The sequence below is a fragment of the Crinia signifera genome, chromosome 4 (genome assembly GCF_055691185.1).
Source record: "Crinia signifera chromosome 4, ASM5569118v1, whole genome shotgun sequence".
Taxonomy (NCBI): Eukaryota; Metazoa; Chordata; class Amphibia; order Anura; family Myobatrachidae; genus Crinia; species Crinia signifera.
In genome coordinates this window covers 222,567,669-222,595,644 of record NC_139220.1, presented here as the reverse complement: position 1 = coordinate 222,595,644, position 27,976 = coordinate 222,567,669, and the positions used below count along the sequence as shown (strand labels likewise).

The 27,976-nt window shown below is 40.5% G+C and overlaps 1 protein-coding gene across 11 annotated transcripts in view; it reads left to right on the top strand.

The window, feature by feature from the left end:
• TCF12 (transcription factor 12) overlaps positions 1-27,976 on the top strand; it is a 237,105-nt gene that overhangs the window by 138,060 nt on the left and 71,069 nt on the right. For 6 of the 11 annotated variants that reach the window (XM_083183833.1, XM_083183835.1, XM_083183839.1 and 3 more), the window contains exons 6-8: positions 7,603-7,667; positions 25,665-25,800; positions 26,935-27,015. In XM_083183833.1, coding sequence (XP_083039959.1) covers positions 7,603-7,667; positions 25,665-25,800; positions 26,935-27,015 — 282 coding nt within the window. The remainder of the gene's footprint in view (positions 1-7,602; positions 7,668-25,664; positions 25,801-26,934; positions 27,016-27,976) is intronic. The other 5 variants (XM_083183842.1, XM_083183841.1, XM_083183840.1 and 2 more) reach the window with 1 other exon arrangement.

Below are 27,976 nucleotides of genomic sequence, written 5' to 3'. Positions count from 1 at the left end.
ATGATCGGGAGCAGTGAATATCTGAATATGTAATGAGCGGCTCCCGGCCCCCTGCTGGCTGTTATGTGTAAAAAAAAAAATTTTTTTTCTAATTAAATATGTATTCATGTGCTGTAAGCACATGAATAAAAATAGCATGCTCCTTCACACAATAAAATTCCTGATTTTTTTTGACACCAAATAAAATAAAAAAAAAATTAAAAGTTCTGATTCCACTTGGCGATTGCTACACGGTGACACACGGCGAAAATCACTTAGAATGCAATTCGCCATCGTCTCATTGAATACACTCACGGCGAATCACATTGAAAAACCACAGCGAATTGCGGAGAGTATCAGACGGCGAATTGTCCGTCATTCACTGTTCGCAGACGGTGAAAAGTGCACGTTGAATAGGGTGATTCACTTTCGGACACAAAAAATCAGCTTCCAAAGTGAAAATAGCACAAATTCGCCATGAAACATGGCAAATTGGCCTAATTGAATACTGCCCTATAGATACAAATTAGAGGGTCTACAGAGAATACCAGTCCTCCATTACATCCAACTCCATTTGGATCCCATCATATGTGGAACATTATTTAGCTGAATAAGGGGCTTCAGAACCTAATCTGAAAGGGTCCATACTAGGAACCTTTATTGAGGTGAACTAATAAATTGACTCCCAGCTCCAACATTACAGATTATAGACCCAGTTTAAATTGGATCATCCATTCAATGAATAAGGCCTACTCCTGGATGAATAGGAGAACCCTTGCAAAACCTATTAAAGATTTATATTACCATTTACCCCTGATGAAGTCTCATAACGAGACGAAACGCATCAGGTACATGATTCATCCATAACCTTGTGAAAAAGTACATCTCTAACAAGAATTTAACACTGAAACCCTGTTTTAAATTGTATTTTATGTCTAAAGTAAAAAACTTCATGTTTATGAATTTATAAAGGGAGGAGAGACAGGAATCACCGTCTAATATTATAGGGTGCCCCTTAACACTATTGTGGGTATATTCGGTTTGCGGAGCCCCACTAGAAGGGGGCTGAGGGTTATTGGTGACCAACTTCTTTGGAATCACCACTAGCGCGGCATAAGAGATTTTGATATATGTGTGTGTATATAAGTATGTATGTATGTATATATGTATATATAATATATAATGACCTATTTGCACAATTGAAATGGTATATAGCAGTGATGGGGAACCTTTGGCCCTCCAGCTGTTGTTGAACTACACATCCCAGCATGCCCTGCTACAGTTTAGCTTTTTGGCCCTGCTAAAACTGTTGCAAGGAATGCTGGGATATGTAGTTACACAACAGATGGAGGGCCGAAAGGTTCCCCATCCCTGGTATATAGCAATGTTGGAATTAAAAAATGTTATCAATCACTATCCAAAAATGTACCTTAACCCCTTCCCGACATATGACGTATATTTACGTCATATGTCGGTTGCGGGGGAATCAAGCCAGCTCACGGAGTGAGCTGGCTTGAAAGAGAGCAGGTAATGGCTGTATATTACAGCCAGGTCCCTGCTCTCACGGCCACGAGCGGCGAGTTCGCCGCTCGTGGCCGTTTAACCCTTTAAGCACCGCGGGCAAAGCGCCCACAGTGCTTAAATAGCTGATCGGAGGGGGGCGCCCCCCTCCGGCGCCGATCGGGGCCCCCCGCAGCGAGATCGGAGGGTGCCGATCGGTTGCCATGGTAGCCAGGGGTCTAATGTAGACCCCTGTGCTGGCCGTGTATGCATACCTATTACATCCTGCCTCAGGCAGGATGTAATAGGAAGTGCATAAAATCACTACGTTCAGCCATAGAGCTCTATGGCTGAACCTAGTACAGGCGATCGCGCCCCCTAGTGGTCAAGTACACTAGGGGGCCTTGTAGTAAAAGTAAAAAAAAAAAAAAAAAAAAATTAAGTTTAAAAATAAAAAAAAAAAATTAAAAATTAAAAGTTCAAATCACCGCCCTTTCCCCATTTCCCAAATAAAAATAAATAAAAAATAAAAAAAATAAACATATTTGGTATCGCCGCGTTCCTAAACGTCCGATCTATTAAAATATAACATTAGTTATCCCGCACGGTTAAAGGCGTAAGCGGAAAATAATCCCCAACGCCAAAACTACGTTTTTTGGTCGCATCGCCTACCCAAAAAAAAATAGCTAAAAGAGATCAGAAAGTCGCCCATATCCCATAATGGTATTAATTAAAAAGTACACTTCAGCCCGCAAAAAATGAGCCCTCACCCAGGTCCGTAGGTGGAAAAATAAAAAAGTTATAAGCCGCAGAACATGGCGACGCGACGCAAATTCGAAAAACCGTAACATATTCTATTTTTTTTTTTGTCCTAAAACGTAACGAAAACTATAGAAGTTTGGTATCACCGGAATCGTAACGACCCATAGAATAAAGATAACCCATCATTTTAAACGAACTATGAACTCCAAAAAAACCGTAACCAGCGCAAAATTGTGGAATTGCGTTTTTTTTTCTTTTTACCCCACATTGAATTATTTCCTGATTCCCCAGAATATTATACGGTATAGTAAATGGTACCATTAGAAAGTACAACTTGTCCCGCAAAAAAAAAGCCCTCGTGTCTATATAGCCGGAAAATTAAAAAAGTTACGCTTATTTGAACGCAAGGAGGAAAAAAAAAAAATTACCATAAAAGGCAATGTCGGGAAGGGGTTAAAGTGTGAGTGTGTGTGCATGTGTACATGTGGTAGGGAATATAGATTGTAAGCTCCACAGGGGCATGGACTGATTTGAATGTTCTAATATACTCTGTAAAGCGCTGCTGAATATGTGCGCTACAGTGGAATATGTGTAAATAATTGGCAATAAATAAATAAACCAGAGAAGATTGTTAACCCTTATTTTGTTAAGTGATCTAGACAAATAATTCTGTTCTGTTGAGAGTTTTTTTTTTAGCAAGGAATTCTAAAAATATAGAACTATAAGCCGTGTGTTTCCCCTCTTAGTCATTGCTGTTATTTTGCTGTGTGTATGGCTTCCTACTTTTTGGTAATCTTCCATTAAGCCCTAGAATTATTTATTGGGATTCATTTATCAAGGGCTCTGTGGCTTGGCAGTCCTTATCTTTCATTCATTCAAATTAAAGTTAGGATGTGTTCAACCTTAGCCCTCTGCTATCTAAACTACTGTCCCTGGTCTTCAGGCCTCTGCATTGAAGCAGAGCAGATTACAGATAACTCCCTCCAGCGCAGTAGCCTTTCAACTGATGTCTAAAATCAGTTTATTGTTTACAGTGAAATCTGATTGCTTTACCAAAGCTACTTTTATCTACATCTATACTTCTGCATTCTTCCATTATCACACAGATCTCCAGTTCCCCTTCCTTATCTTGAGACCATAGCAGCCAGCTCTGATGTTGTGATGCATTATTTTGCGTTGGTGTCAGCTCTTTTGTAAACTCTTCTGTTTTTCCTCAATCCTATGATGTGTAGAACTGGCTACATTTTAAGCATAATACACAAGAATAATATACATTTATTGAGTTTTAAAAGCGCCCATCGACTAGTCAGATTTGGCCTGTTTTCTCCAGATTCAGATGGATCTGACATACCGAGCTGAAGAAAAAGACCAAATCTGAGCTCCCTCAGATCAGATGTGCGACTGAGTTTCAGCCATCCATCTGACAAAAAAAATCTTACATGCTGCACCAAAGATCCGTCTGATCTGAAGCTGCCAGGGGTTTAACATAGTATTGATCAGCTGTATCTGACGTGAATAGAGTGAAAATTTTAGCCCAGGTTCAAATCAGATTCCTGAGAGACTTCAAGGGAAATCTGAAGAGCTAAACAGCTTCAGGTATGTCTGTGTAATGGATGGGGGGCTTAAACGCATGGCACATCATAATGCATTTCTTTGCTTGCACTAAAAGTGCATAGGACACTTTGCTGTGAGAGTTTTTTTGCAAACACTCTTTGCACATTCAAGGCCCGTATTCAAATGTTATCACTGCTGGCTACCACTAGAGGGCTCCAACTACGCTATTCAAATGTAGCTCCGTTCGGGCTCGGTCTGCTACCGGCATCTGCATTTCAGTTTCTCATTGATGTCCACAAAGTGCCAAGAGAACACATTGGGTTGTTGGCACCTCGATGGTGGCACCTAGTGGGCAAAAATATTTAGAATAGTGGGTGTATAAATACTGCATTAAAGGAAAACATTTCATATACTCCAGTTATATATTACCTTCTATATGATTATTTCATCATGTGTTTCTGGCTAGTGATCTCTGTAGGAGATCTACTAAATGGTTGAGGATCATTATGAATTATGCCAGAACGGAAGTTGAGTGAGTATTTATATACCTGGCGTGTTGCTTGAGGTAGATTCTACACTGTCCGTATAGAGGAAGGCACAAAAAAGGATTTTATAAAGCATAGGTTTCATTTGACTTGAGAAATTTCTTGACACCACACTGAAAATTGGACAATCTCTTGGATCAAGTTAGTCTACTGTATTCTTACTGCTAGTAGCTCCAACTAGTGTGAATTGGATGAAGTCCAGTATTTTCTTCAATTTATCTTCACTGCTTGCCAATATACATTCTTGTGGGAGTGTTTTTTTCCTTCGTTTCAGTTAAGAAATAGTGTTGCCATTAAAGATAAAATGCATGTCTTCCAATCACAAATAGGCAGCACAGACAGTAATGGTTAGCATTACGGTCTCACAGCTCTGAGGTCATGTGTTCGATTCCCACCATGGCCCTAACTTTCCGGAATTTCTATATTCTCCCCATGGGTTTACACTGGGTACTCCAGTTTCCTCCCACAATTAAAAACAACAACAACAAAAAAACTGGCAGGTTAATTGGCTTCAAACGAAATGAACCCTAGAATGTCTGTGTGTGCGGTAGGTAATACTCCACTGGGGCCAGGGACTGATGTGAATGTTTAAATATTCTCTGTAAAGCGCTGCGGAATATGTATGCACTATATAATAAAATGTTAATAAATAAATCCTTTTATCATCTTAAACAGGGCAGATTGTCAAATAACTCTGTTGAATAATAATATATTTATACACATTGATCATATGACACTCTGTCTTCTCCAAATTTGGATGCATATTCTGTTGGTGGCATAAAGATAAAATGCATGTCTTCCAATGCTGTTTGTGGGCCCCATAGCAAAAAATTACCCCCCCCCCCCCCTTTCCCAGATGTCCCTATAATGCTGTGTAGTGGGGCAGAGTAGTGAGGGGAGAGAAAGAGGCTCTCTGAGAGAGAGAGATGGGGTGTTTTCAGGGGGAGAAAGCGGTAATGAACGAGTTGGGAGAGATTGTGTCAGGGAGAAAGAAAGAGATAAAAAGGGGGAAAAAACGAGAATCAGAAAGACCGAGAAGAGGTCAGAGGGAGTGTGGGTGGAGTGACAAAGAGAGTATGTCAGCAGAAATGTTTAGGGGCCTATTATGAGAAGTGGAGGAGGTGATGCCAATGGCATGTAGAACCCATACACTATATGCCCCAGTTTCTCCCTAAATATGTAAAAGTACAACATTTGTATACATGTGTAAAATAGAAATGGAATTTTAATACTTAAAACTAATTTATGACCAACCATGTGGTCAGCTGGTGTCTGTCTGGTGTCCATCATTCGATTATGACACAGGTTCTCAAAGTTGGACCATACACAGGTTTTCACACCTAATCAAGTGAAATAATTAGCTCCACCTTTGGAACTTTTAAAATGTGTCCGTGTGAGTAATGAGCGCACCTGTTGTGTGACCTGGAAAATGTGAACTGTGTGGCTTCCTGAGGACTGAGTTTGAGAACCACTGGGTTATGATGATGGACCTATTTTGTATGGAGCCCTGGATCGGCAGCTCCACCCGTCTCTGGCCCTGGACCAAGAGTGTGTGTGTCCTGGTACCGATAGAGAAGATATCAAGGAGAGAGAATGAAGGCAAGAGAGTTTGAAATGGAGACGGTGTCAGGGAATGTTAGAGTGTAAGTGGGACATAGTGTTGGAGCGCACAAGCTTCATCAGCAGTGTGGTGGTGCTGGGGTGCCAGATGTGCTGGCAATGTGGGCGTGCTGAAGTGGCTGGCATTGTCTTCAATGAAAAGGGGATGCCATGTTCCTTGCACTGCCCCATTGTATTTAATGGGGAATTACTAATTGGCTGAGAGCCTAACAGACGGCTCTCTCGGCCAAGCAGCAGCTGCCCATTGGGACTTCTGAAAGGGGTGGCCGATGCCAAACCCTGACAGTGGCTCAGATCCCCAAAGTTTTAAGTGGATTTGGATTTTGAGATATCTAAATCTCTTATCTCAAGCTGATTCTGCTTCACAACTATCTCTGAGACTGACAGCCATCAGCCTCCTTAATAGTTGGGAAGAAACCGGTTCAAGAGCTTAGTGTTCTTATACATGGGGCAGGGCCAGTAAAGTGAAGCACAGATGCAGAGCTCTGACAGGAGGCTCTGCTACATAGAAGTCTCTGGCTCAGTCCCATCCAGGAAGCAGTAATTGCAGGACCTGGCAACAAGTAACCTCTTCCTCTTTGTAGCCTGACACCCCCCTCAGGTTGGGATATGACCTGCATTCAGGGTACTTGCTATGTCTTTAAACAATGTATAATGATTCTACAGTACCTCCTTTTGTAGCATTAATAAAAATGTTTTGTAAATAAAAATATTTTTGATTATTGTTTTTTCCCAAACACATCTTTAACGGCTTAGGTGGTATGCCAGGAAGTTTTCTGGGCTGAGCTGCGCTGCATTAGTGTGCTCTCCTGGAAAATTTCTGGGCATGCCAACATTGCTGTGAGCGGAGTGCAAAATATCAGCTAAAAATGCCAGCGTCGTTCACAAATCTTCTTTTTTTGGCGCAATTTTTAAAAGAACTTCAATGAATTGACTTCTCATTTGCAGGCAATAACAAACATGATTCACATTCCTCGACTTCAATCCTGGCATTTTTAGGGGAGATTTTGCAAGTCTCTCACAGCAGCTTAGGCACTCAAAGGGTTAAAAGCATCTCTTGCATTAATCACCCCATTAATGTCTTCATATGTATAATTTACTGTTGTAAGAGCATTTGTTTTGAAACCTTTTTGGTATTTGGCACGCGCTGGTCAAAGTTGTTTATCATTTTGTGTATGCGTCTCATTTTTAGTGAGAGGAAATGCTGACACTGTTTAATGTGAGCAGCGTGATTCATGCTACTTCAAGGAATTCTGCCTAGTTGCATATTCGCTTTCAGCCGGTAACTTAAAAATATACTTTCCTTCGATTGTATGCCCTAAAACAGCAAAGCTTTGAAAACTGGCAGTAGTGCCAGGAGTGATTGTAAAATGTATCAAAAGTTTTAAGTGACGGCAGTAGTTAATATAGACTTGGCAAAGACCTACAGACATCAACCTGCTTTATATTATAGTGTCTGCAACACTATGGAAGCCTGCTGATAAACTGCAATCTAAGGTTAGGCCAAATCCCAGCACCTAGGATCCACAGTGAATTTTAGTCAGTGATACAGTATTTTATAGTCATTTTTGCTGTAAGCATCTGTGTCTATTCATTGGAAATGCTTATAAATCTGAATAACACCTCTTATCTTCTATTGTAGGGAAAACAGCCGACAGAGGCCCATTCCCACTGTATGGCAGAGATTCGGCTGTATCTGGCTGTCAAGTAAGTCTTGAAGTTTAGTTTTGTTGGTGTTACTGTTTTGGTGCGCTTATGCACATACTGTCCTGTGTGCAACTGCAAACAATCTAAAATAAAACCACCAATGAAATACAATGGTGAAGAGACGATTTGGTCTCAGTTGTGCCTGCTGTTCTCTGTGTAATGTGCATTTTTTGATTGTTAAAGAAATAAAATACTGTAGACCCTAATTTGTTGCAGTGACTTTGATTATGTACCACTTCTGTCATCAATTATAGCAAAGGCAGAGGCCTATGGAACTCTATTCTATTGTATTCTTCAGCTACTGTATATCCTTGCTTGGTATTCTCTTTGGAAGAGAGTGTGCTTCAAGTGCACATATCAAGTTATAATTGTAAGCACATCTATGAATGCAGTATACCCTTTAACTTACATGTAATAGAATTCAAATAGGCCACTGTGTCTTCATTGGCCAAGACTAGCCTTTCTGGTCCTATTCCACAAATTGCTGAAAAATGTATTGCTTCACCCCTTGGTACTCTGACCACAGTCTGGTCGGAGTACCCATACTTGATCTCTGTCCACCGCAGTGAGCAACTACAGTATATTGTCTGCATGATGGCAACATATGGGCCATGCAGCAATGTAAAATGGTAGACTAGGCTAATGAATCTGTTTATTTTACATCAACTGGATGGCCAGGTGCATGTCTGATTTTTACCTGAGGAAGAAATGGCACCAGCAGGAAATATGGGGAGAGGGCAAGCCAGCAAAGGCAGTGTGATGCCCTGGGCAAAGTTCTGCTGGCAAACCTTGGGTCCTGGCATTCATCAGACACTTTATAGTAGAGGTATTGCCTGACAGCAGGCAATACCTCTACTGCCTCTTTTAGCAGTTTTTACGCACCCTGCCACACTGCAGAAATTGATCAGGTAAAAATACATTGGGATGTGCTGGAAAAGCAAGTCTGAGTCATGGAGGCCCCACTTCACAGCCTATAGGATTCATTGCTAATGTCTTATGCAGGTCCCACATGGCACCTTCATCGGTTTTGTGGAGGCATGATTCAACAAGTCAGCATGACTAGTGATCAGTATATGTATGTATGGATGTGTGTAATAAAAAAAATATATACAGGTCGAGTATCCCGTATCCGAAAATCCGTTATCCGAATTATTCCGAAATACGGACATTCCAGAAAGTGAAAAAAATTTTTTTTTTTGCTAAAAACTCACTGGGGACATTTGTAACAGCATCACTGGGGACATGATATGTAACTGGCACTATATATGTGCAAGACAATGATTGCTTGGCATTCAAATTCAGTGCTGAGATAGTACACACATTTTGTTTCACGTTTTGAAACCTTGTTTTTTGAACAATTAAAATATATTTGTGTGTATTTTATGTGGTAATAAAATATATTTGTGTGTATATTATGTGTTTATACAGCATAAATGCAAGATACTTCAAAATACATCATTGAAATATTAAAATATTCCGAAATACGGAATAATCCGTTATCCAAAATTCTCCTGGTCCCAAGCATTTTGGATAAGGGATACTCAACCTGTACATACATACATACATACATACATACATACATACATACATACATACATACATACATACATACATATGAAAAACCGCACACCGTGATGGATGTACTTTCTTGGGTGCCAAGCCACATACAAAATTGCATATGTATCGTATCCACACAGGGTAGAAAGTGGTTTGTACACCAAATTGATGAAAATTTCTTTATATCAAAGAATACATGAAAAAATAGCACATGGCAACATATTGAAAAAGGTACAGGTTACTTATCACAGTCCATCACTATTGCATAGTGTATCTAGGACACCCGTAACCAGCTTCCAAGCCACAATACCCGACAGCCTATTTCGGTGGTTTGACCACTTTTATCAAGGGTATACAACTAAATAAACCAGTTGCTATATATAGAGGCAATGGTGGCACCAAAATCAAATAGACTCACCTCACCTGTAAACTCTCTCACCTCCCCATATTATCAGCAATGACAGAGCCGTGGAACCCACGAAATGCCGGTGGAACGCACTTCCGCTTCCGGTATCGGCTCCCCAAGGCATAATAAAAGTTAACTTGCTGTCACAATTCATACGGTGTTTAAGCTTAAACTTTGCACCGGTCTTGGGGTTAATGAATGTTTCACCCGTGATCATATATTGGCAATTGACGCAGCCACTACATCTGTATGCTCCATTCTTACACCCCAACCATGCACCTCTCTTGGGGTCGGGCTAATATCAGAAAAGGTAATCTGATCCTTGAAGTTGCTGCTCCGTTTGAAGACAAACAAAGGATTCTCACTACAAAAAGTTCCCATTACAGGTTCAGATTCCAATATGTGCCAGTGCTTGAGTACTACATCTCTCAATTTCGCTGATGAGATAGAAAAGGTAGTGGGAAATATCATCCTGTGAACGGTCTTGTCTCTTTTCGGTTGTGTTAATAACGTATTTCTGTCCAACTGGAGACATTTGGCCTCTTCCACTTCCTTGCAATCATAGCCTCTTGTAATAAAGTCATCACCCATAGAACGTAATGCTGTAGAAAGTTTGTCTCTATTCGAGGTGATCCTTACTACACGGAGTAGCTGCGAATAAGGCATTCCTTTTTTCAATGCAGGTGGATGAAAGCTTTCTGCTCGTAAGATTGAATTAGTATCGGTGTGTTTTTTTTGTAAATTGAAGTACACAATCTATTCTGATCTACCCTCACGTCAACATCAAGAAAGCTAACACTAGTGGGACTACTTGTGTAGGAAAGCCTGGTAATCCATTGAGATGTTTAATAAAGAGGTCCAGATTCTCAGGGCCTCTGGTCCACAGAAAAAAAATGTCGTCAATAAACCTGACATAAGACGTAATAAAATTAGAATATGCTCTTTTATTCAAGATATGGGATGATTCCTAATTATACATATACAGATTGGCATATGCTGGGGCCATATTGGAGCCCATAGCTGTGCCCTGTAACTGTAAATAAAAATAATGAATCAAATAAAAAATATTGTAAAGCGCAACGGAATCTGCTGCGCTATATAAGAAACTGTAAATAAATTATAAATAATTCTTATGTAGAATGAAATCAATCATTATCAAAAAATACTCGACTGGGGGACCCTTGTATGCTGGACTCTGTGTGATAATGCGTTTGATGGCATCAATACCAGCTTCGTGACCGATGTTGGTATAGAAACTAGTAATATCGCATTTAACCAACAAGCAATTTGTAGGTATGACATTGATTTTATTGATGTGGACCAAGAAGTCAGTGGTATCCCGCAAAATGATACTTATTTCCAGAACAACCGCCTGTAGATAAAAATCCACATATTGAGACAAGTTCTGGCATAATGAATCTCTGGAGGAGATAATCGGCCTCCCCGGTGGTCTATGGAGGGTCTTGTGAATTTTTGTCAGCATGTATATCAATGGGGTGACTGGATAAGGCTGAGTTAAAAACTCACATGTAAGCATCATCAATCCATCCATTCGTCACACCCATTGATAAAATGCTGTCCAATTCCCTTGAATAAGTGGAAGTGGGTTCATAGCGAAGGGTCTTATAGCACTGGATGTCTGCTAGTTGTCGCTTGACCTCAGTACAATAATCACTCATATTCATGACCACTACTCCTCCACCTTTATCTGCTGCACGTACTATGATCTCCTTGTTATTTAAGGTTTTGATAGCCTGTTTTTCCTCAGCAGTAATATTTGAAAATTAAATTTTTTGTTTAGACATGAAGGGTATTAGATCAAGTCTCACTAGTCTAATAAAGCTGGCGATGGATGCGTTGGTACTTGGGGGGTCAAAGGGCGTACTCTTCTTTTTGAATACCTGCGGTGTAGTGTCTGTATTCGGTGATTATGAAAAGTAATCTTTTAATTTTAACTGTTAGTGGAACTTGTGAAGTTCCACCTCACAGTCAAAAGTCCTTTGTCTAAAGGTTTGTACAAATGAAAGCCAGTACCTGTTCCATCGGGGAAAGGGTGTGATCAGCAATGTTGTAAATTATCACTTTTTCGAGGTTTTAGGGGGCTGCTCTCTTCCTGTTTTTGCGGTTGCCCCGTCTATATTTCTTCCTCGGTTTCGACTTTTGGGGTTGCCGACCTCCCTCAAAAAATGAGTGCTCGATTTGGCCGAGGATTGATCTGAATTTGAGGTTTGAGATTCAATATCGGTGTAGGGTTTATTGAATCTCCTCCTCCCACCTGCCCTTGGTTTCCAAATTCTAGCTTTATTTTGAGAAAAAATCCAGGGATAAACCCGGACCTCTTTGTAGCCCTCATGTACTCTCTTATACTTATTTTTTTTAAAAGCTAGTAGTTCATTTCTGATGGTATTGATGCTATCTTCTAGCTTATTAAGCCAATCTGTGCCACATTCCGATTTTATGATGTCTAAGCCATGACTTTCACATTCTCCTATCTCTCTTTCAAGTGTGGTTATATCACTGTTAACCTGCTGGATAACCAGCACCATCAGGTCCAGACTACATTGATTAAGAATGTGGCACCATTGCTTACAAAAATCTTTGTTATTCCTCCCGAGGGTAGGTTGGTTTCTAATCCTAAACCCTCTGGGAATTAACTTTTCACGATGATACTGAGATAAAGTTAGTCCGTGAAGATTTAATTCGACCAATCTTTTCTTCATTTTGTATAGGTCATCATACACCTCTTGCGGGCTATCAATATCAAACTTTTACTGATGTCTTTATCCAAGAAGCTCTTGGTGCCAGCCAAATCATTGGCATCTAGATCCATGATGATAGAAAAAAACAAAAAGAACAAAGAAACGCCCAAAAAAACTCTTTTGAAAAAAATAAAAATAATAAACCCACACAGTGGAGTATTGTAGCAGCGCTATCCCCACGACCACCTACCCGGGTACACCACAGTGTGGCATATAGTATAGCTTTCCCCCCCAAAGTGTGGCATATAGTATTTTTCAGGTGCATTGAACTATTTCAGTGGGTACATTTACTGTAATGCTGGAGCCGGAGTCATGGCCGTGCATTCCACGGCCTGACCCTGTGTGTTCCAGTGGCAGGAAGTTACGCAGGCACCCGCTGACCTAGCGGCGGGACACGCTGCATGCACCGGAGGGTGTTCGCTGTGCTGTACCCGGGCAGGTGGTCGCGGGGATAGCGCTGCTACAATACTCCACTGTGTGTGTTTATTCTTTTATTTCTTTAAGCCCTGCACACTTTTATTTTCGGAAGCCGATACCGGAAGTGGAAGTACGTTCCACCGGCATTTTCTGCGTTCCACGGCTCTCATTGCTGATAATATGGAGAGGTGAGAGAGTTTACAGGTGAGGTGAGTCTATTTGATTTTGGTGCCACCATGGCCTCCTAAATATGGCAACTGGTTTATTTAGTTGTATACCCTTGATGAAGGTGATCGTGCCACCGAAATAGGCTGTCGGTTATTGTGGCTTGGAAGCTGGTGACGGGTGTCCTAGATACACTATGCAATAGTGATGGACTGTGATAAGTAACCTTTACCTTTTTCATAATGTTATTCCAATATGTTGCCATGTGCTATTTTTTCAAGTTTTCTTTGATATAAAGAAATTTTCATAAATTTGGTGTGCCGACGTCATGAACGTCATATAGTGTTCCCGCCCTGCCCCTCTCGCAGCGCCCCGCTAAATCAGCCTCACCGGGAAGCCCAGCGTTGCCGTAGACCGCGATGCCCGGCGCTTCCCCAGCAGCACAGTGACCTCGGAGGGGCCGGGCCCGCCCCCTTTGACGGTGGCGGCCCGGGCATGCCCCTTTCATGACGGCGGAATATGTGTATATATATGTATGTGTGTATGTGTATGTGTATATATATGTGTATATATATATATATATATATTCAGCTAAACATTCTGGGGGAAATACATACAAAATGTTTTATTTTATATTTTAGTTTTTCTTTTTCTTTTTTCTCTTTGTCTATTGTGAAAACACATGTTAAGCTTATGGAGAGCAAAGTAAAAATAAACCTTTGTCATACTTGCCCAGACCTGCCTGGCGCATGCCAAGCCCAGTTAGTCACAGACAGAAACATTTTTGTGAATGAACACTTAGGTGAATTCATAGAACATGTAACAATCATCATAATAATTTAGTATGTATTCTGTTCACTCTGCAGACTTTTCTTTAAGTATTACAAATTACCTACCAAGGAGGTAAACTACTGCAATAATTGCAAAAGATTCAACAAAGATGAAAAGGGCAAAGTGTTTTAAATGTTTGCTTCATCATTTATCCTAAATCAAGCATATTTATGAACAAACAGCCTTATTTTTCCCCTTGTTGTTGAGACCCGTAAATGTCACAAAGCTCAGACAAATTTACTTACTATATAAAGTGATATTGAGTCATTCCCGCCAGTGCCACCTCACCCCGCTGTCTCCTCAAACTGTGAGCGGCACCTTAACAAATGCTGCTCACTTTCCATTCATCAATGTGTATTTGGCTGTGTATACTAAATGTAATTTTTTTATTTTTTTTATTAAACATTGTGTTATCATTTCAATCTGTTGCCTCGCTACCATATACATGAAAGCTTTTACGAACAGATTGCTGACATTTTAAGTGCAAAGACCAAGTTTTGTTTTGGTATATTCTCCTTTTGGATGCATGCCCGATCAGTGTAGGAGTTGCCAGGCTTATGGCATGCAGTTTCCATCTGGTGTCATTCACTAGGTGTTACAGTGTCTTACATACGTGGATACAATTGGATCATTTGTGCCTTAGTTTTAATCAGACTTTTCATAAGGATAGAGTGCAAAAGACAGACCGGAAAAGGACAGCAGCATTTCTCAGGCTTCTAAAATGGAAATAATATGTATTGAGAGCAACCACTTCAAAAACTCTTCTTGGGAGGCTCTCCACAAGATTTTAAAGTGTTTTTGTGCCCATTCATTCTGTAGAGTATTTATGAGGTCAGGCACTGTTGGGCGAGACGGCCTGGCTCCCAATCTTCATTGCAGTTCATCCAAAAGGTACTTGGTGGGGTTGAGGACAGGGCTGTGTGCAGGCCAGTCAAGTTCTTACACACGAAACCATGTCTTTATAGTCTTTTTTTTGTGCACTTGTGCAAGAGTCCTTTTGGAATAAAAAAGGGTTTATCCCACAATATTGGAAGCAGAGTATTGTTCAAAATGTCTTTGGTATGCTGAAGCAGTAAAGGCCTATACACACTGGGCGACTTTGAGCTTAAAGCAGCTCAGTTTACTTGTCTAATCTGCTTTCAAAATGAAGCCGCCCAGTATGTACAGGGAAGTGACGAGCGGTGAGTGCCTTTTTCCACAGCTGCCTAAAACCTTTGCACAGTACTGTATATTTAGAAGATTTCAAACCCTAGGTATAGGACTTCATACTATTTCACTACCCAAATGAATCTGATTACTCTGACAAGAAGCATTTGATGAATGTTTGTCATTATTTTTTAAATATGCTGGAAGCTTCATGTATAGATGATCAGTACAATTTGAGGTTTTCCCAATGCAGGATTAAAGCACTGTACACACTGAGCAATAAAATGAGCGCCATTGCTAATGTTGGCACTTGTGAGCGACATCGCTCATTATATTGGCCAGTGTATGCACCCGGTGTCAGCCGCCGGCATTGACGTGTGTATGCATTTGCTGATGCTAGGTCCCTACAGCCGCCAATATAATCATGTGCACCATAACTCTACATTTGGCTTGTCAGCGTAGCGTAGCCGGGTGCCCGGCTAACATATAAGGACCGTCATCTGCACAGTCTTGCTGACCAATTATACACATGAACATGGTTTTTGTATGGTTCTAAAAGACAGAAATAAATGTGTGATCAGATGACTTGAATGCTTACAGGTTAGCACAAAGCATTTAATGAAACCTTGTCTTAGACAAAACACTAAAACACTAGGGAGAATCATAATTAACTTTCTTTCTTTTTTTTTTTGGCCAATTGCTATTGATTACACATTCAAGATTCTTTTGTTCTTAAAATTGTAACAACTGTATTTCACATCACTATCTAATGAGATCCTTCGTATCTGATTTAAACAACATGCTCATAATTGCCAACTTAACCATAGCATTTCTTTGTTAAGTGGATTTACATTATAATGTGAAAAATATCCTAAATGTATAAATCTTCGGAAAGATTTTGAATGTGCTCTGCTATTAATACATACTAGTTTGGGGGGCGGTGTTAGAGGACGTACTGCTTTTAGGAAATTCTTTAAGCATTATTTCTCCATTTCTAGGTTCTATAAGCAGCAAATATTTAGAACCTGTTTTAACACAATAAATAGCCCTGGACCATTGGATTATGTTTATAGCAATAGCCTTTCCAAACCAGATAAACATCTTTCTATCAAAAAAATAATATAGACTTTTTGGTGAAAATACAGAAATGTGTTCCTTTTCATATGTTCTTGTATTCCAGCTGTGCACCCAAAATTGCTGGAAGCACAGAGACTGCAGTATATGAAGGCTGTGCAATAAGTTTCTGGATACACCAAAAAAAAAAAAAAAAAAATTTACATAGAAATTGTACATGACATTCTTTTAAATTAATTGCCAGAGCAGTCATTGTAGAGTTACATGCACACAAATTCCTTGGTGAAGCAGTTGTATTTTCTACATGCTGAATTGGGATCTCCACTGCAGCTTCCGGTGACTTCAAATAAATCCTACTGACCTTTCACTTTATTTGTTCCTGGATGCGTTCATTGGACAGATAATCCACTACTTACCTGGACATGGGGAAGGTGCATTGTCATAATGTAGAATAGAACCATGAGCTCCTTGGCCCATGCCTGGAATTAGCTTCCAGCTTTTACAGAAGGCGTTATTTGGCATATTTTATGAGGAAGCTTTCTGCGCTTCACCCCTATATGAATGAAGAATTGAGACTGTGTTGGTTTAAATAAACCCTTTTATTGGTTTCACATAAAGTGCTTCAAGAAAAAATGCATAAAGGTACTGTATTATAAATTCTGGAGGATAAATAAGTTATCATTCATGAGTGTCGAACTGGCACAGTAGCTACATGACCAGTCTTGGTCACAAAAACACCCATCATCTTGCTTAGCCCAAGCTACGCTTACGTCAGAACTTGTGTGGTGGTGCACTGCCATCTGTGGGCCACTGGGCAAAGGTTGAAACCATAGTTCCAGTGCCAATGATCTTCCTGACAGAGTGTGAGCCATAAACCTGGCCCGCATGTTGCGGCACCAAGTCAACCAAGCCTCCTTAATTTTGCAAGTCTAATAATGGGGCACCCAGCATGCGTAAACCTTGCACAGGCCAAGCTTTTCATGGAGTATCAAGCGAATGGAACCCGATGAGATGCCTATCACTTTCTCTTACTGGGCCATGGTCACCCTGGCACCCAACTCAACTATGGCTTGCACCATAGTAATGTTGTGTTCTTTGATGGCAGACACAGATTGACCTCCACTGTCTTAGTCTTCCAGGGGCTTTTACCAATACTGAAATTCTGCTAGCCACTTAACACAGTGAATTTGTGATGGTGCTTCCCACCCATAAAACATCTCGCAGTCAGTCAAAACTCTCCTGCTGTCACTTTTGAAGCAAGAAACTTATTGCACATCCATCATATATACAATAATCATACCCATGAATAGTGATAGCAGTACAGCTGAGTTACAATCCATCGAAGAATGTAAATCTGAACAAGGAGTAGTGGGTCAGAATGAGAACTGGAAGCCTTTGATCAAAATTTTTAGAGTCTTTGTCTTTTTCTGGAGAGAAGTGGATAGTCTGCTAGCCACTGTGCTGCCCACCATGCATAGCATTACTCTTAAAAGCAAGCTATATTACAAAGTCCAGATAATATGTGTAAAAGGGAGTAGGTTGGGTTAGTTTCTCTGCAGGCTGGGAATCACCCTGCAATAATCCAAATGTTATCTTGGGTGGCTTTTATGCCACCATATGGACTGTAGTGTCTGGATTAGTTTCCAGCAAATTTGAGTGGGTCACAACACAGGTTTCAAGCCATCACATCAGCTTCAAACCTATCCACATTTCAAGCTGGACGCAGGCTTCTCTGTCGTCTCCAAGCGCCGAAGAGCTGGCACAAGTTACCGTGTTTGAGACCTTGGTCAGATGAACTGGGTTATTTTATTCACACTAACCAGGGTCATCTGATGTTAAACCCTACGTTGCTACTATAGGGTTGGATACCCAAGTCCCGCGACCCAGGGTTTTTTCAAGGGCACTTTCACACAGAGCCACAACCCGTTATAACTTGGCAATAACCTTAGGTCAAAGCGGTATAGCATATGTCTGTTCTGGTATAAGTGGTAGACAATGTCTAGGTCGACAACTTATGGTTGACAATCGGTAAAGTGTGGTTCTCATCGAATCGGACCCCCCCTTGCCAGGACGGCTTCCCCATCAAGGTACCGAGTGGTTACTGGTCCGGACCGATTGCTACTGAGGTTGCTTTGTATTTCCAATGGTGGATGCTGTTTTGCCAGAAGGATATCAGTTTCATGCTTGTATATACGTATTTTTATTGTAAGTGCAAATCTTGATTTAAACCATTTCATTTTAAAATGTTATTTGCACTATCATCTGCTCTTATTCTATTTTACATGCACCATGGAATGATTGCCTCCGACTGATCCATTACAGAGTCGACTGGTGTATGGAGACTGTTTATTTACCCTCTCACATTTGGTGTGAATAGTGGATGGGGAACGACTTTAGAGCTAGACACACATACTCAATTCTGTTTGCCCCTAAAATCTGACAATCAGTAGGTCACACCTAAAAATGGTTGACATATTCTAGGTCGACAGCCAACCTTTTTATGTTTCGACCATGTTCATGTCTACTTTTTGCTTATGTCGACCACTTTTAGGGGTCAACCTACTCACTGTCTGCCATTAGTGGTCGACCTAGTGATTGTTGACTGGATACCACATTTATCCTCCCTACCTTCTAGTCTGCATAGCAGGGAAAGAAAGTGCCCCAGTATTGATTAAATCCACAGGTTCACAAACTCTGTCCTCACTACCCCACGCAGTGCATGTTTAGCAGGTCTCCTCACAGAATCACAATGGAAAGCATTTGCTCCACCTGTGGATCTTCTAAAATGTGTCAATGAGTAATGAGTGCACCTGTCGGGTAATTTGGAAAACGTGAACTGTGTTGGGGAGTCTAAGAACCCCTGATTTAATCCTTTAGAATGGGCTTTTCCATCTCTTACTTAAACCAAATTTGTTGGCACCAAATTATGTGGTTTTCTGCCACGCTGCTAATTATTCCAGTGTCCTCTGCTGATGCAGCTGCAGTTATGTATCTTGTACTTGTCCTCTATTGTATATTAAACTATAACTCACTGTTTTGCTTATTCAATTATATACCCTGTAATTTGGCGCTGCAGGTCCCTTGAGGCGTCGTATAAATAAAGGATAATAATGACAGTGAGCCTGCAGTTATAATTCTAAGATTATAGAGGGTATTGTACTTAATAATTTTCTCATGAATAGCTACAGTGAAAATATTTTGATTGTATTTACAGAGGCATTATTATGATCAGTAATCTATATAGGACAATTTTTATATTTAAATTTTAAGGCCAATTATTTTGAAAAGAAATCAATAATGGGACATCTTTATTTTTAGTGTGCTTTTTTTATTTCTTTCGTGAAGATACCCACGTATTGATCCTGGGATTATCAGTAGAATCTTGAAATCAAAATAAACAGATTTTATAGTAGTGAGACAGTGGGGTACACACTATATTCTGTGCAAACTATATGATATCGTCAACGAATTCCCTTGAGCTCCAGGTCAAACTATATAGTGCATACACACTGTGCAAATTTCCATACGTCCAATGATCTATTTTAAGCAGCCACGACCAGGAGTATGATGTGGTTGTCGATATCCTCAGAATGAGCTGCACATATGGATGACAGAGGATATCGTTGTCATTGACCCATGAGAGCCTGCATATAGTACATACTATACGATGTGAACAATTTGTCATTATGAATCGTCTACTATTGATATACTGTCCATAATATCATAGTGTGTACTCAGCTTTAGACAGATGGGTAAATAAGCATAATATACAGTACATACATATTTTGTTCACAGCGCAAACAATCTCTTGGGCCTCTGTATATTGGGTACTTGTGAGTTATCCGGGCTGCCGATTTTTTCATCGCGCCCGAAATCGTGGGCATCGCGTCGGTCGTGGCCGTTATAAGGAGCCGCGACGCGATGCCCACGATTTCCCATAGACAGTAATGTTAAAAGACGCGATGGACCCGATTTCCGACACGATTTCCCATAGACAGTAATGTTAAAAGACGCGATGGACCCGATTTCCCATAGACAGCAATATTAAAATAAAATTACAATGTGAATATGTTTTTAAAAAAAATGTTTCATGGCCCCCCACCACCGTTAACGCCACCCCGCTATTGACGCCAACCCGAAGCGTGGCGAGCGCAGCGAGCCCGCGAGGGGCGGCGATACGCGTCCTCCGACCTTTTCATGCCCTACTATCCACTAGGGCGTGGAGTGAGAATAGAATAGTGTGGCGAGCGCAGCGAGCCACCGAGCCCGAAGCGTGGCGAGCGCAGCGGACACCTTCACAGGTATCCGCGTGCCCTTGCGGGCTTCACAGGTGTCCGCGTCCCCTCGCGGGGCTCGCTGCGCTCGCCACGCTTCGGGCTCGGTGGCTCGCTGCGCTCGCCACACTATTCTATTCTCACTCCACGCCCTAGTGGATAGTAGGGCATGAAAAGGTCGGAGGACGCGTACCGCCGCCCCTCGCGGGCTCGCTGCGCTCGCCACGCTTCGGGTTGGCGTCAATAGCGGGGTGGCGTTAACGGTGGTGGGGGGCCATGAAACATTTTTTTTAAAAACATATTGCCCAATTTCACATTGTAATTTTATTTTAACATTGCTGTCTATGGGAAATCGGGTCCATCGCGTCTTTTAACATTACTGTCTATGGGAAATCGGGTCCATCGTGTCTTTTAACATTACTGTCTATGGGAAATCGTGGGCATTGCGTCGCGGCCCCTTATAACGGCCACGACCGACGCGATGCCCCCGATATCGTGTCTTTTAACATTACTGTCTATGGGAAATCGGGGGCATCGCGTCGCGGCCCCTTATAACGGCCACGACCGACGCGATGCCCCCGATTTGGAGCTAAATCGTGGGCATCGCGTCGGTCGGGTGTCCTTAAGTTAACCAAACTTAAGGACAAAATCGGCAGCCCGGATAACTCACAAGTACCGTATATTGTTTTCCGCAGAAGCCCTGAAGACCGGATGAGTTGTAATCAATAGTTTTATCTTCGTTGACTCAAATGAGCAGATAAATCTGTAGAATTGATTAATGACATAGATTTTGATCTTCAAAAAGACTAGTGTCCTGTGCAGTGTAGAGAATGCACCCTTGCCAAGTTAATTAGATAGAATATTATTTTTAAAATGATGACATTGATTCATATCTTCCCTTTATTTACATTTATAATGTCTGTTGTAATTGATTTGGTAATAGAAGTGTCTGGTTTTGAACACAACACATTCCATTTTAGCAATCGTATTAAAAGCTGCCTCCATTCTTGATAACTCCATAGAGCAGTAGTTCCCCAAATTTTTTCTAAATCACAGCACACCTCAGTGTCAGAATTTGTTTCATGGCACCCCTAGACCAAATTTTTATATCCTATCCTTCGGTCAGTTATGTGGTGATGGACAGGATTCACTTCTGTTTGTTCAAAATTTGTGTTTTACATTGGTTAGAAATCACTGTATTTGGTCATGGACCAACAATCCAGGGCACCCCTGGGTACCATGGTACACAGCCATAGAGTTTAACAAATATGTTTTCAGTTCTAGCATTGCCTTCTAATATAGGCAATGTGTTTATGCCAAATTTCCTGTGACCCGCAAGCACAAATAAAATTATTGCTGCATGATAATACATAGATTCCAAAATTAAAGTGGATTTGGTCAGACTTTTAACAGATGTGGTTAGTATTTGTGGTCAGTGGTCAATAGTCTTCATGTGCGTACGCTTATCAGCTGTGATGTCATGAGGCCTCTGATGCTGTAGCTTTACTGGGTGGTGGGACCTAAGTAGTTTGGCACACTGCGTATGACTTAAGTTACATAGTAGTTAAGGCTGAAAAAAGACTTGCGTCCATCTAGTTCAACCTAGATTATTAAGTTGTTTGCAAAATTAGGATGACTTTCTTGATCTACCAGTGTGCATCACTGATTTCTCAAATCTTAAGGTGGCCATACATTAGAATGATTTCAGGTGCAAACACGCGATTTTGAGGTGTTGCGCGATGCATTGTGTGTGTGTGTGTGTGTTTTGAGCGCACATGGTGAGGTATTTCTGTAAGATGCGTGGGTCATGAATTGGATCATCAGATCTTATGTGCCGCACGTAAGATCTTGAAGATGCTGTTAACCACCAGTATGCTGGGAGTTGCAGATCTTACGGATAGCTCTTATGTGAAATTACACACAAGATCTATTGTGAGACTGGGAAGTTGCCGGGGAAATCGTTAGATGACTTGGATCGGATGCTGGTCATCCTGATTTATGGCCAGTTTTAATGCTCTATGGATTTACTTTCCTGGTACTCTCTTTTTAACTTATGAATTTAGTGCTTTCAACTACGTTCAGCAAAATATTGTTTTCATTGTGCCCCATAAATCTTTCCCGGGTTTTCCACCTTGAGTTAGAATTTGAACCTATGTGTTAAAATTAGTTGAGTGCCCATGGTAATTACCTGTCCCATCCTCTCCTAAATGTAGTGCAGTAGGGGCCATTCTTTTTTTTTTTAACTGTTGTGCTGAATCTCTTCACCTACATTATTGGTATACGGTATGTGAAACACACCATGCTGTGCAGACAGTTTCAGTTCTCTAACTGCTATGTTTATGGATACAGTTATAAATGAATAAGTCAGAGGCTTGATTATACAATTTTCAAAAGATTACATTTTTTTGTAGCTGTATATACATTCAGAAACAGAACTGGGTTTTTATACATCACTTTTCTTTAAAAAACTTCTTTACGCGAGTACAACATTCATTGAGGTCTTTTCTTTTTACATCCGGAACCATCTTGAAAAATGTTTAGGCCTGTCCATTCTATAAATCCTGTCCCTTTTACAAATTAACCTAACATTGATGTACCCACTCAATTTTCACATGAACAGTTGCGTGCGTGCATGCGTGTGTGTTTGTGTGTGTGTAAAGATAATGTCACAATGTACCGTATATACTCGAGTATAAGTCGACCCGAATATAAGCCGAGGCACCTAATTTTACAACAAAAAACTGGGAAACTTATTGACTCGAGTATAAGCCGAGGGGGGGGGGGGCTTTTTCAGCATAAAAGATGTTCCGAAAAAGTAGGCTTATACTCGAGTATATACAGATTCTCCGGAAAATTCATAATGCTGTAGTAACAAAATAAGACAACAAATAACACTTTTACAGGCCATCTTTCAGCTACTAGTAAACAGTCCATTGTAGCCTGTCCTCTGGTTATCAGCTTAAGAGTGTGTACTTTGACAGGTGTCATGGTGATTTAGGCAATTTACTAACTTGGGGCAGAATCTCCCCTAGGAATTAAGTGTTCTGTAGTCTGTCAGCAATAATCTATCCATCACAGAGGATTACTGTTACCAGGCTTCTAGAAGAGTTTGTGTGTGTGTATATATCTATCTAAAACTTTGCACGTACATATTTGTAATGTGTGTGTGTGTGTGTGTGTGTGGCTATGTGGACATTTTCTTTATTTAATTATTCTTTGTTTCCACCTTAAACGCTTAAGGGGTATTCAATTGGTGCTGGTTTTTCGGTGGCATGTTGTTCGACCTATTCAATTAGATGTCAGATTTTTCGCCTAGACAAAAAATGTGTCAGTGCTGAAAAACACCAATCGCAGATCCACCTGTTTTTGTCACATTTGCATCCATTTTCACCACTTTTGCGGTGTTTCTTGCAGATGCATTTTCGACAAAAGAAAAGTGAAAAATGCCTGCAATAGCTGCGAAAATAGCCACAATTTGAATAATCATAGGTCGAAATAGTTAACTAATTAATTGAATATCTCGATACAGTTTCATGCAAGCCATCGATTTTACAAGTTTTAAATTGTTTTATTGTATGAGAATGTTGCAAATATTTGTACACCTGTACTAATAGAATTGCAACCACATTTTATCAGATATTTCAGCAGAAGATAACCATACACTATGGCGACTCCAAAACCTTGCTGGCGAATCCCCTCTTGAGCATGCCTGGCTCAGAAGAAATCAAAGGCTCCAGTGTGATGCCCAAGGGACCGCGCATCGCATCGGACCTACTGTCATTCACCTGCAATTTAGGCTCTTTTCTTGCGATTGATCACCACAAACACAGGAAAAGAGCCCAAATTGCAGATGAATTGTCAAGTGCAGGACAGGCCAACCTGTGGCTCTCCAGATGTTGTGAAACTACAAATCCCAGCATGCATTGTCACAGTTTTAACACTCCCTTATAGCAAAACTGTGGCAAGGCATGATGGGATTTGTAGTTTGGCCACATCTGGAGAGCCACAGGTTGGCCAGGTCTTACAGCAAAACTGTGGCAAGGCATGATGGTATTTGTAGTTTGACAACATCTGGAGAGCCACAGGTTGGCCAGGCCTGGTAGTGCGTAGGGGCCAAAGTTTTACCCCCACCCCCCTTTTTTTTCTTTTTTTTTTCTTAAACAATTTAGCTAGCTACAAATCTGAAACCTTTGACCTACTTGTATTTTATGTGTAAGTATCTTTGTCACTCATTAATGTTTTATGATGATTTTACAGCAGGAAACATAGTTTCTCTGGCTCTACATGAATTAATATGCAGTGATTTTGTGGTAGTTGCCTAAGATTTTGATATTGATAATACTATATTGCATACTTGCCTACTTTTGGAATCTAGTTTCAGGGAGATTATAGTTGCACAGCGTCCCATTGAGGGGGCGTGTCATGCTCCACCCAGAGGGTGTGTCTAGTTCCATATATGGAGAGATTGTGAACGTGGCACCTAGAAGCGTGGGTGTGTACTGCTACATCTGAAAGGAATCTTGTAAAATGACTTATATCCAAATGTAGATGAGCCCCAAATCAGTTATTAAGAGTTACTATATTTTCTAACGTGCTGGGAAATGGTGCTGATGATTCAATGTAACTGTATCTATCTCTCATTCCTTTTTTTGTCCAAAATTGTAACCGTGTAATGTGGTTTAGGTGAAATGAGGGAGATTGCTAGACTAATGAGGGAGAGAGGGAGATTGCTGTTATTTCAGGGAGTCTCCTGCATAATTCAGAGGGTAGGCAGCTATGCTATATTGTCTTGCAAGCAAGTTAGGTTTAGAGCTGTTTTAACTGCAAAAGCAAACATTCATGAAATCAGTATCTCTAGGAGAGTTGGGGTTGTCCTTACAGACTACTTCTATTAATGTATTTTTATAATCAGTTGTTTCCAGATTTTATTTATGTGGTCAATCCCTCATTAAGTTTTGGAGGTGCTCCCTGGGAATATTACTAGTACAAATTTGGAGAAAGAGAGAAAAGATTCCCAATTCGGGGGGCACTCATTCAACTGAAATCAGTATCAGCAGTTAAGCTGAATCTTGTGCACCAGCTGCTCTAGTATATCACCCAAGAAAACAAGATCACATTAAGTGTTAGGCCTTGAGGCATAGTGAATCTTCGTTATATGCAAACAACATGGCGTGCGTATGCACCTTTACACTCAAATGGTTGTGTATGGTGTGTGGGTTTACTTTAAATTTTAGTCTTACAGGAATTCACATTTATAACAATGTGTTATGACAAGTGGGCAAATCTCATTCAAGTAGCAAATGAGAAAAGCAAATAACCATTATTAAAACGTTGATTTACATTTGAGGTCTGTTTTTCTGTTTTTCAGTCCAGCCTTATTCGAACAGATATTGGACTTGGAAGCTCAGGGCAGCTTCCAACGCCAGGGAAGCCCGGTAGCCCGTACTTTCCATTCACTTCGTCAGGTTCACGTCGGAGGCCATTACAGGACACACCAACTATCGGTAAGTAATCCCTATGAATCACGTGTGTCCCCACACACACAAACATGTTATGTTGTTACAGAGGTATTTATTTCTAGTACTAGTGTTTTAGCTGTGGAAAATGAATGTAAATACCTTCTCTTGGATGTCTTTGTCATTTGCTACAAAAGCAAAGTAATTTACATTTTTCAATGTTTTACATTTAACTGTTGAACTGTTGTTTAGATGCCCGATGTATGTCTGTTAGGATGTTCCATGTATGTACATGTGGCAGGATAAATAAAAAGTCTTATATAAAGTATATTTCTGAGGATATCAAAAAGGGCATGCATTATGTGAAAACATGTGTATACATATGACAAATGCTTAATAAGTATATCAGATTATTGCTTTACTTTTGGTTTTTAAAATACATCCAGTGTAGCAAGCCAAGTGCATGCACATGAAATGGTGCTTATAATTTGCAGCTCTCAGGAAAACAGTCTGCTGCCAAATTAGCAACAGCGCCATGTTCCCATCAATGCAGATTTTCACATAAATGTCTTTTTAAATGCACTTTTATATGGTTTCCGATGTACCTTTTGAGTGGGGATCAGTTTCTATCTCCTTTTCTACATGGTTACTTACTGTCCCATAATGTTGCAAATTGCAGAGCACAATTAAAAATACTTCAATAAATCGATAAAGATAACCCCTTTTGTCTGAACATGCAGTGAAAGCTTACAAATTCATCAGTGACTGCGTGTTTGGCGGAGTCTCGATAACATTGCGGAATTATAGCATTCCGGATTTGAATGGTTATTATGGTTATTAGAATTAACAGTTGAATGTAAGTTTCAAAGATCTTATTTATTCAGTTTGCTCTGTTATCTAGGTATACCCCAATTCCATTATACCTTATAGCTATGTCTGTTTTTCATGAACGTTAAAAGGATTTTGCTTAATGATTATGTATGGTTATGGCAAAGAGAAAAGAGGGCCCTGCTCTCTAATAGCATGTGAAATGATTAACACATAATACCACTGCTGCCAGCTTTGGGGTTGTGGCTGTAATGTATCCTTTGTCTATGGACAGTCCTTTCTCCATTGTGTCAAAAACATGACGTCATCCATTTTAAACTCCTTAATACAAATAGCTTTTTGCAATTCTGCTAGATGGCGTGGCAAATGGAGCTGGCCGTAGAACGAGGACTCGCTACAATGAGTCTCCCAAAGATGGCAGTAGCTGGAGTACAGGTAAGTGCTAGATAGTGTATGAAGCCAATGCTAAGAAAATTGAGGTACCGGAAAAAGAAAAAAGTTCCACTTAAAATATAAATTTAGTATGATCATATTAAGTAAATAGATTGTTTTATTAGTGTTATCAAAGTGCCCCTAGTTGGATATTTTTCATTGGATATTAAGCTCTATAATGCATTACTGGAAATGATTGCTTTAGTCTTTGTTGTTGATTTCCCAGGAAATCATATAGATGCTGTTTTAGGTGTATTTTTTTAAATTGGATTGCAGTATGTGCAGAAGAGCTAGCCAATGCGTTAAAATAAAACCAGAGATTAAATGCCTGACCTTGATCTGAAAAAAGCTTTAGAGATAATACATGTGATGTCATTCATATTAGTAGGGTCTGCACAAAGCATATTACATAAACGGTTTAGGCACAGAGGGGAACTGCATGCTCTCCGAACATTGTGGAGCTTCTTATAGTGGTGCACATAACCTTCCCTTTTAACACCAGTAACAGTTTTGCAGTTTGATAATTGTATATTAAAATTTTGAAACCTTGCTTTGATTTTTAGTCTAATGCCCCACATACACTAGGCAGTCCTGGCCTCGGTCAATATAGTTAATAATACTGACCGCTGATGGGAGGTTTGAGTGTACACACTGAACATTATATTGTTGACGTCACCGGAACCCGCTTACCATGTGGGTTGTTGGCTTTTACAGCCAAAATGACCTGCATGTTCAGCATCCAGGAGAGGTAGTTAGCAATGCATTGGAGTAATTAGCATTGAGTGTACACACTAGAGCAGGCCTGGCCAACCTGCGGCTCTCCAGCTGTTGTGAAGCTACAAGTCCCAGCATGCCTTGCCACAGTTTTGCTATTAGGGAGTGCTAAACTGTGGAAAGGCATGCTGGGATGTGTAGTTTCACAACAGCTGGAGAGCCACAGGTTGGCCAGGCCTGCACTAGAGGT